Source organism: Solanum stenotomum, chromosome 3 (genome assembly GCF_019186545.1).
Source record: "Solanum stenotomum isolate F172 chromosome 3, ASM1918654v1, whole genome shotgun sequence".
Taxonomy (NCBI): domain Eukaryota; kingdom Viridiplantae; phylum Streptophyta; class Magnoliopsida; order Solanales; family Solanaceae; genus Solanum; species Solanum stenotomum.
Window position 1 is genome coordinate 62,358,955 of NC_064284.1, and position 10,584 is coordinate 62,369,538.

The following is a 10,584-nucleotide window of genomic DNA, read 5'->3' on the forward strand; positions in this document are numbered from 1 at the left end:
AATAATTCATTCAAAATGTGAAAAAAGTGACAACAATCCATTCAAAACGAAAAATAATTAGAATAACTTAAATTACTGAACATTCGATCACTAAATTTACCATCAATAAAGCTTTAAAATTCACTATATTGGCCTAGAAGGAAGAGACAATAACATTTTCAGTCCCACAAGAATTGTTATAGACACTCATATACATGAAATCAATAAGATAAATGTTTCATCTTGGACGTTTTTGCTTTCAATAAGTAAATTATAAAGAAAATATGTATAAGATCTTTAAAATTCTTTATAAAAATAATATATTAAGTATGTATATTAATAAAATATATGTATATAATTCATCGGTTTGGTTTGATTATTTCTTCGGTTTTTTCGAATAAAATCATAATCAAACCAAATACTATCGGTTTTCAAAAATCTAAAACCAAATCAAACCAAACCCAAATAAAATCGGTTTTATTTTATCGATTTGATTCGGTTTTTTGGTTTGGATTGATTTTTATCCAAATTGTGAACACCCCTACTCACACCATATTTTTGAGTCTTCACATTTAATATTAATATGAGTGTGGTTGAATGGTTGAAATCCCTCTACTCTTATTCGAAATTCTCCTAAAAATAAATCAAATCCTAATACACATATTGAATACCTAACGAGTACTTATTAGGCCGTGTGGAATAAGCTTGCAAGGAGTGGACTTGGCTTCTACTCCCCAAAGCAAAACACACCCTAAAAAAATCTTCAAACTACAAAAAAAAATGCCAAGAACACCATAGACAAAAGTCACAAAATAGAAAGAAACCTTTAAAAAAAAAAAATTCATAAAATGTGATTATTTTTTTTCAACTTTCACCAAAATCCAAACTGGAAAAAATAGGGGGGTTTTTCATAGCAACCCCCTCCCACTCCCCCGCACCCCCAACCCCCACTCCGCACCCCCTACCTTCCCTCTTCCTTCTTCCAAAAAAAAGTCTCTTTGACCACCACCATCATCAACACCACCCACCCCGCCACCCCTCTCTTTCTTCTCTTCTTCCTCCTATCTACTTCAAACTTTCCTCTTAAATCTCCATTATTGTTTCACATTCTCACCCAAATAGGGGGCTTCTCTTTTCTTTTGATTATATGTACAAATACATTTGTCTAATGATCTAAAAAAGATTGCATTTTTACATCATTTGACAAAATGGGTGGTTGTTTTTCAAGCTCCAAAGTTAGTGGGTCAAATAGCAATACCCCTTCAACCAACAATACCACCACAAACACAAACACAACGGTAAATGTTCATCCAAACCGCAGGGAAACCTCAAAAGCACCTTCAACAACGGTTGTTAATTCAAGAAATCAAGAAGGGTCGAATTATAATCGAGGTAAAGGTAATATTAACCAGAAAAACCAACAAAAACAACCTAGGAATTCACAGCAGAATGTTAAGCCAAGTTCAAGAAGACAAGGTGGGGTTATTCCTTGTGGGAAAAGAACAGATTTTGGGTATGATAAAGATTTTGAAAAGAGATATACAATTGGGAAATTGTTGGGTCATGGTCAATTTGGTTATACATATGTTGCTACAGATAAATCTTCAGGAGATCGTGTGGCTGTCAAAAGAATTGAGAAAAACAAGGTATTACCATATCAAAAAAAGATATTTTTTTCCTCTTTTGTATAGCTGATTTCATTTTTTCTGGTTAATCTTAGCAGCTTAGTTGGTTAGTTCATCCCTGTTGACTAGTGTTTGATTCCGCACCTTGTAATCCCCTCCCCTGAAGTATAAAGACTTCATTTTTCCTATTGATTTTCACATGTAGGGGTTGTGGACAGTTTTTGCTTTTGAGTTCTAGAGGATTATTTGTGTTCTTGTTTTGAATCTATTATGTGTTTCTGAGATGTTAGATTCTGATAGAGATATTTGGAAGATGGCAGTCATCAGTGATTCTGAAATCTTCTGTAGGCTCATCTTGTTCTTGTTGACACAGTCGTTCGGTTCTTAGAAAAGTATATCCATCAGCCACTCTAGTGTTGGTTTTGTTGGTAGATGCCTATGTTTTTTTAGTGCTATCTCATTCTATTGTACTTGCTTTTTCTGCCTGAAAAGGAGTATCTTTGGTGGAATCTTGATTTTTCCTGCTTAAGTAGTTATTGTAGATGGTTAATTGGCTAGAGACTGAATCTGTCCATGTAAACAGACATCATATTTGAAAAACATAGCTGCACTTGGTGGTTGATTGCCTTTTTGGGATTGTGGACTTGTAGCGATCTGAAGTCAACGAACTTCAGAGAATCATAAACTGAAGCTGATACTGAACTATTGGCTTTCATGAGTAATTCTGCTGTTATTGTCTTGCTTAGTTTGCTGGAAAATGGATAACTGACCTGGTTCACATAAAAGCTGCTTTCTAGTCTATAGAGCACTTGCAGAATCTCTTATTTCTTATGGGTGAATGACTTCTCAAATGTTCGATTATCCATTGATCCATGGTGCAGCAAGTTTATGCTGTTTGCGTGTAAATTTTTTTTTCCTGGGTAAAATGTTCTGCCTGCTTTGTCTTCTATAATCTCCTCTCATCAGATCTGGAGTTTTCGCCAACACTATAGGATGATGGGCCTATGAATTTTGAAAATACGAATTTCGAAGTGTTTTTTTTTTCTGTTGTCCAATCTTGTTAACTTTTACATTAATTGTATGATTATCTAGTCTTCCGTTTACCAGTCTATCACAGTTTCAATGTATCGTACCAATTCATTTTTTGCTGCAGATGGTTCTTCCCATTGCGGTTGAGGATGTGAAACGAGAAGTCAAGATATTGAAGGCCTTAGGTGGTCATGAGAATGTGGTTCAATTCTATAATTCATTCGAGGATGATAATTATGTCTACATTGTAATGGAGTAAGTTTTTTTAAAATCTCTCAGGTCCTGGTTTATTTCCCTACTACTAATCCTTCCACTTGAATGGCAAGTTAAGATTTTTCAGTTTTTGTTTTCTTTTAGGTTATGTGAAGGTGGAGAACTATTGGACCGAATTTTGTCCAAGTAAGTATTCTGAAATTTCCAGTTTCAGTTGATTATTTGTGAGTTGCAGAACCCCGGCTCTTTATTCAAATTGCTGATTATGAAGTTTTACTGATAAGGGTTGACATAATTTGTCTAATCAGAAAAGACAGTCGGTATACCGAGAAAGATGCAGCAATAGTTGTACGCCAGATGCTAAAAGTGGCAGCTGAGTGTCATTTACATGGTTTGGTGCATCGTGATATGAAACCTGAGGTGTGCAAGCAGTTCAATACTACTTTTGGCTTGGTAATGCTCTGCTTGATATTGCTTTTCTCAAACAAACTTTTTTCCTTGTAGAATTTTCTCTTTAAGTCTACAAAGGAGGATTCACCATTAAAAGCCACAGATTTTGGTCTTTCAGACTTCATCAGACCAGGTGATTGGTTCTCTGCCACAGATTTTGGTCTTGCTGAATTACTAATATTCTTAATACATCTGCCAAGTTCTTCAATGATCTGGGAGGCTATTGTTGTGGTTTTCTCTCGTAAAGTTATAAACTTATCATAGGAACCTTATATATGCAGGGAAAAAGTTCCAAGACATTGTCGGCAGTGCATATTATGTAGCTCCAGAGGTATTAAAGCGTAGATCAGGACCTGAATCAGATGTGTGGAGTATTGGCGTAATTACATACATTTTGCTATGTGGCCGTCGGCCTTTCTGGGACAAAACTGAGGATGGTATATTCAAGGAGGTGAGTTGCTAATATATTACGTGTAATTTAGAAACATCCAATTTTTGTTTCAACTTGGGAAACCTAAAGAAAGGATATCACAATTTTAGGGCTCTAATAGGGTCATGAACTTGCAGTTTTTGTATAAAAGTTGCATGCATGCCTTTGTTTGTCCTTTCAATAGTGTTTTTCAGGTTTGTTTTTACCTTTAAGTGGATTTTTGAAGTTAACACTCCCTTAATAAATCTCATATCTTAAGTTACCAGTTTCAAAAGAAAATAAAAATCTCATCTCTCTTGGAATTTCAGAATTTCCATTCACTTTTTGTTGCATGCTCTCGTAAACATCTTAACTTTGATACTGTGATAAAAAAAAATTTGTGGACATTTTACTTTGTTTCACTTTATTCTTGAGTGATTTTGATCTAAAGTTTTCATCGTTTTCTCTTTTGAGTCAAAAGAAGCTACTGCTATTTATTGTGTTCATAGTTCACTTTTGGTTGATGCTTCCTGGGAGAGGCTCTTATCTGAAGCATTTTTCTTCCTACAAGACATTTAAGTACTTTTACTTCTTCAAGAAGAACAACGTTTATATTGTGTAAATTCTTTGTGATTTGCCTGGTTTTGAATAGTTTCTCTAACTTTGCTTCCAAAATGTTAAGGTCCTACGCAACAAGCCTGATTTTCGTCGCAAGCCATGGTCTAACATAAGCAACAGTGCTAAAGATTTTGTAAAGAAATTACTGGTGAAGGATCCTCGCGCTAGACTTACTGCTGCTCAGGCCCTCTGTAAGTAATATCATCCTGAATTTGTACTGTTAAGTTATTTAAAGTTTCTGATATCAGCTAAGGGCTTTCAAGGGGTACATAAAAATCTTGGACCACTCCACCCATTTCCTTAAGGTTTTGGATTGGATGCTCAGATTCTTTCACATGGTATTGGCACCAACTTTAGCAAGCCTCATTCCACATTAAAGTTTGTGTAGGAGACATAGAATTGGGAGTGTTATCAAAAGCAAAAAGCGCATAATAGCTCTAAGGTTTGTTGGGGATTTAAGCGCTAAACGCAAATAAAGCATGGGATTTAATAAAAAAAGGTGCAAAGGGAGAAAAAATACAAGTACATATGTTTAGTTCAAGACTAATGATTATGAGCATGAATGACAAATATTTGTACAAAAGAATTGTATCTTTTTTACAATAAAGTAAAATATCAATGGCTTAGTGTCGCCTCTTCAGAATAGGCTCATTGGCAAGGAAAAGTGTGCCTTAGAACTTTGATGATAACACTAAAGTGCACATTAAAAGAGACGAAGCGCTCAACACGTTATGAGCCTCATTTCAGGGCTTAAGCGCACCTTTGACAACACTGCACAACAGAAGGGCGTTAAACCTTAAAAATCCCCACACCTGCAATACAAGAGCATCTGAAAGGGTCTATAATCATCATCTGTCTTAAGGTTTCTTATTGACTCTTCACGTTCTTTCACAAGTACCAATTTTTCTTAGTGATTTAAAGGTGTTATGGTGATGAAAAACTCAGTAGCGCAAGGTTCACTTAAAAAGATCTGTACACTTTACTTTATCCATTTCATTCACCTACTTCATCAGCAATGTTTGGTAATAGATATCAATCATGGTTCTCCGTTCAGATGTACAGCTTCTGCATTTTGATAACTTATAGGCACAACTTTCAGATATGCAGCATATGCTTACTTTTTTGTAGTGCTTGGAAATAAGAGCATTATGTCGTAGTGTTCGAATAAATTAGTAAACAAATGTTACTGTGGTCATTCCTTTAAATTTATTGATATAATGAACAATTGTTTTCAAAATTATCTACTCGAACATCTTCAGCACATCCATGGGTCCGAGAGGGAGGGGATGCATCTGAGATTCCACTGGACATTTCTGTTTTATCCAACATGCGGCAATTTGTCAGATACAGTCATCTAAAACAGTTTGCTTTACGGGTAAGTTCCTTGCTTTCTTATTTCTTTGACCTTTTGTGAAAAAGTAACTTCAGATATACAAAACGTAAATTTCTGGATGCTGTTTCACTATCTTGCAGGCGTTAGCTAGCACACTTGATGAGGAGGAGATCGCTGATCTGCGGGATCAATTTTCTGCAATTGATGTGGATAAGAATGGTGTCATCAGCCTCGAAGAAATGAGACAGGTATTGCTCATCTTTCATGTTGGAGCTTGTTTCGTCCTTGCAACTCTCAATGGCCATTGGCAAACATTTGAGACATCTCTATTTTGTGTTATCTTGATGCAAAAAAAACTGTATATATGCCTTGATCAAAAACATTGTGTATGCATATATATATATATCGTCATCTGTTTGGTGACTTACCATATTCATTTCTAATGCAGGCCCTTGCGAAGGATCTCCCATGGAAAATGAAAGAATCACGAGTTCTTGAGATTCTTCAAGCGGTAAACTTATTTATCTAGGAATGAAGCATCAGAGCAAAACATGACATCTAATAAATAATAAGATAATTATTACTAAGTATAACGCTTTTGTTGCCTTAGGCTGTTGCATGTTTGGAACTACTTTAATAATGTAGAACAAGAAGCATGTTCAAAAAAAGGAAGATAATAGCAAGGAATAGGAAGCAAGTTCTTTAGAAGAATTGGTTACAAATGCACCCGACAGTGTTGTCTAGCAGTCAATGAAGTGGAATGAAAACCATGAAAGACTAGAGTTCATATCCGGTAAGAGGCCGAACATGTTAGGTGATTTCTTCCTCTCTGTCTGAGCATTATTGGGGCGAAGTTACCCGGTACTTGTGATGGTGGGAGGTGGAGACATTCAATGGAATAGTTGAGGTGTGTGCAAGAAGATCATAGCAAGGAATAGGTGCAAGTTCCTTAGAAGAAATTGGTTATCAAATGCACCCAAGAGTGTTACCTAGTAGTTAATGAAGTGGGATGAAAATCATGAAAGACTAGGGTTCAAATCCAGTAAGTGACAGATCACGTTAAGTGACTTCTTCCCATCTGCTTGAGCCTTATTGAGGCAAAATTACTTGGTACTTGCGATGGTGGGAGGTAGAGACACTCGATGGAATAGTTAAGGTGTGTTCACGCTTGTACTACACCATTGCTAAATTGGTGACCAAATATTTGGGGGTTTTCTTTGTGTCAGATTGTATATTCCAAATTGTTCCTGCACCAATCCTTGTTACAAACTTTACTCAATTGTCAATGCAAATATTGCTGCCAAGTGCCAACTAATATAATAATCTTTGTAGCTTTCATCATATGCAAGTTCATTCCTTTCTACTATATGGTCTCTTCTGCAGTTCCGAAACCTAAAGTATTTTGTTCATTGCTTGACAGATTGACAGTAACACAGATGGGCTTGTTGATTTTCCGGAGTTTGTGGCTGCCACCCTACATGTCCATCAGTTGGAGGAGCATAATTCTACAAAGTGGCAGCAAAGATCACAAGCTGCTTTTGAGAAATTTGATGTTGATAGAGATGGATTCATTACTCCAGAAGAACTTAAAATGGTTAGTATCGTAGTATGTGATATTTTTACTGTCTTCTCCCAGGAGCAATGGTTCATAGTATCTTGGATGTCAGTTATTACCATTAAACATGTCGTTGACCAACCCTACCAATCAATTAAATGATTAACTACCCCTCAATGCCAAACTAGTTGCTCTTTATAAATCCTCTGTGTAATTTAGATGATTAATCATTGAAGGGGAGACTTGGTGTAACTAGTAAAATTGTTGCCGTGTGACTTGAAGGTCATGGATCGGACTGTGGAAACAACCTTCTGTAAGGCTGTGTACAATAGACCCTAGACCCTTGTGGTCTGACCCTTCCCCGAACCCTGCGCATAGTGGGAGCTTAGTGCACCGGGATGCCCCTTTTATCATTGTTAGATTATTTTTATGCTGGTAGTCACTTAGGATTGAGCCGTGGTTGATTGGTTCAATTGATATTTATGGTGGTCATCTATCCACTGCAAACCTCCTCCTTTCTCCAGGCGCGAGACTTGATTTGCTTTGCAAACCTCACTGAGACGGAGATTGGACAACTCCAAATCAACGCCCCCTTTGGCACCCCAAGAAAACGACAGAAAAGAGAAGAAGCGAGAGTTGCTAAGAATTATAGCATGCTAACTCAAAAAATTACATGCTTCATCACCCTTAAGAGTGATCCACCGAGTTTAGAAGGCTGTGATTGGTCCAAAGGGCGGGTCACAGACGGATTTCTCGGTTATAAAAAAAAAATTAAAAATAACCACATTAATATATGGCATTCATACATGATATTATTCTTTTGCAGCACACGGGCTTGAGAGGCTCCATAGATCCACTTCTAGAGGAAGCAGATATTGACAAAGACGGAAAGATAAGCATATCAGAATTTCGTAGACTTTTAAGAACTGCTAGTATGAGTTCACCAACGGTGAGAGATTCACGGGGTATGTAGCTTTGTAAAGATGTATAAAACGGAGAGATGGACAGTGGGCTTCATCAGAAAAATTTTGTGGGAAGAAGATGCTTGTATACATGTTCTCTTGTGCTTGTGCAAGTGTGCTGCATGTTCTCTACATGGATGGCTTCCGAGATGATGGTATTTAGAGACGTGTAGCTATCACGTGGCACTTTGTAGCTAGCGGTCGTCGTGTCAAGTATGTTTGTTGAGTTTCCTTTGCCCCCTTCATAAAAGAATTTGGCATGAAGTTGCTTCTTTTCCCTGAACAACCAGTTACAATGTCTTGTAATCTGGTAGTTTTACTGTATATTCTGTCACTTTTGTGAGTCTCCAGGTTAAGTAAGTACTCCCTTCCAAATTCTAATATTATGTCATCACTATAAATATGCCATCAATGTAAATTGGCTGTATCAAAAAGGTCTGTTCTGTTCAGAAACTGTTGCCCATTTCTGTACCATCTTTAAGTACTCTGCCAATTAACATTGAAGTAGTCTATCGAAAACAATCTTTCTCTACCCCACAAAGATGTAGGGATAGGGTTTGTGTACATCCTAACCTCTTCAGATTTCACTTGTAGGACAACACTGTTATGTTGTTGTATGAACTAGTTTGGGATTGAGACGTTATTTATTATGAGAGGATACAAAAACTAGAGTTGTGGGCTTGTGTTATATGCACTATAATTACCAAACATAGCAAAAGTTTTAATAAATTACCAAATATAGTGAGAGTTAATGAGTAAAATTTACTCTCTATCACTGATAATGTTATATTACTAATACATGCCACATTTGGTAACTATCCAAACTATCGCTATATTTGATATTGGGACAATGTCAAATATATACAATAAAGTAATTAGTTTACAACAAATATAAATATGCTTTATTTACATAAAAACTAGTCAAAAGTCATATAAACTATAAAAGAGTAAATGACATAAATAGTCCCTCAACTATAGGTGTAGGTCTAAAATGGTCCCTGAACTATACACTTAACAGATTTAGTCTTTTAACTATTCAAAAATTTGTCAGCTTTGGTCCCTTAATTATACACTTATCGGTTTTAGTCCCTTAACTATAAATTTACCGATTTTAGTCCTTTAAGTATTCACAAACTTATCAAGTTTGGTCTTTGTCCATTTTTTTTAATACAAATAGCTTTGGTTTTTAATACGCACCATCCTAAATTTTGATAGTTTTTGTTCGAGAAACTTATCATGCATCATGCTAATCAATGCGAATTTTATTTAATTTACTGAAATTTCTTTACATAAAATAAAATGAATAGAATAATAAAATTGATCTATTTTAAAAAGAAGTTTAAAAAATGGCAAAAGTATTCATTACCCCCCTGAACTTGAAGCTTTTTATACGGTGTACACCTAAACTAAATTTCGTTTTAATTACCCCCGAACTTGTTTATTCCTCCGTCGCGTACACCTTTATTGTCCACCTAGCGTAGAAATTGACAACACACTCTACTAGGCGCGTGAGGAAGCGATTTTTTGCCACATCATAACGCTACAGCGGTAAAAAAAAAGGTAAAATCTTCATTTTTCTTTAATATTTGGCATAGTTTAAACAAAAAATAGGGCAAAATGTAAATGAAAAATAAAGGAAACAAAGATTAACACTTAATTGATAAGAATTTCAAACAAATTTGAAATTTAATCAACCAACTTCACGTCTAGAAAAATCCAAATCCAAAAATAACTTTTAAACAATCAATAAATTTAAGAAGAACTATCCAATGAATAAATATTATTCCCAACAATAAAAGTCTTGTGCTGGCATTTAATCTGAGTTCTCCGGTACTAAATATTAATTTCTTGAAGATTTTCGGGTTTAGTTCGGAAGTTTTAGTGAGAAGTTTAGTCCGAAAGTTTTAGGTGAGAAGATGAGAAGGTTTGATATTTATTTTTGCCATATTAATTTATCTAGGTGTCTATTATTTATCCAGGTGGAAATCCACGTCACCATTTTTGCCAGCTGTCGCGTGCGTGTAGTCACAATAGGAGCAGGAGGACAATAAAGGTGTACGTGACGGAGGGATAAACAAGTTCGGGGGGGGGGGGGGTAATTAAAATGAAATTTAGTTTAGGTGTACACCGTATAAAAAGCTTCAAGTTCAGGGGGTAATGAGTACTTTTGCCTTTAAAAAATTGCAAATCTACCATTTTATAAATTACCATTTTTGAAAAATTAAACAAATTCCGTTCAATGAAATCGTTGGAGTACAAACTTTGGATTTAACGGATAATAACTTTTTTCTTTTTATAATAAAGTTTAACATATTCAAGTCATTAGTAACAATAATATGCTTCATTTTATCCTCTGTTGAATAAAATTATGATTTATATTTTCTTTCCTCGTGAATTTAATTTTAAATCGT

General features: G+C 35.5%; 1 protein-coding gene across 2 annotated transcripts; it reads left to right on the forward strand.

Moving 5' to 3' along the window:
• Nucleotides 1-1,018: 1,018 nt before the first annotated feature.
• On the forward strand, nt 1,019-8,619 carry LOC125860965 (calcium-dependent protein kinase 28-like). 2 transcript variants are annotated; one of them, XM_049541023.1, is made up of 12 exons: nt 1,019-1,625; nt 2,758-2,888; nt 2,991-3,032; nt 3,131-3,266; nt 3,351-3,429; nt 3,578-3,747; nt 4,388-4,514; nt 5,583-5,698; nt 5,797-5,904; nt 6,105-6,167; nt 7,077-7,250; nt 8,038-8,619. In XM_049541023.1, the coding sequence occupies exons 1-12, from the start codon at nt 1,188-1,190 to the stop codon at nt 8,182-8,184; spliced, it is 1,731 nt and encodes a 576-aa protein (XP_049396980.1). In that variant the 5' UTR covers nt 1,019-1,187; the 3' UTR covers nt 8,185-8,619. The 2 variants fall into 2 exon arrangements, with proteins under 2 accessions (XP_049396980.1, XP_049396981.1); XM_049541024.1 differs by having other exon boundaries at nt 1,021-1,625; nt 3,155-3,266.
• The last annotated feature ends 1,965 nt before the right edge of the window (nt 8,620-10,584 follow it).

What these genes read in the sequence shown, in the direction of transcription:
- LOC125860965 (XM_049541023.1), top strand. Translation starts at nt 1,188, where the DNA reads ATGGGTGGTTGTTTTTCAAGCTCCAAAGTTAGTGGGTCAAATAGCAAT. An exon ending in AGGATGGTATATTCAAGGAG is followed by an intron (nt 3,748 to 4,387) that starts GTGAGTTGCTAA and finishes CAAAATGTTAAG; the next exon opens with GTCCTACGCAACAAGCCTGA. An exon ending in TACTGCTGCTCAGGCCCTCT is followed by an intron (nt 4,515 to 5,582) that starts GTAAGTAATATC and finishes GAACATCTTCAG; the next exon opens with CACATCCATGGGTCCGAGAG.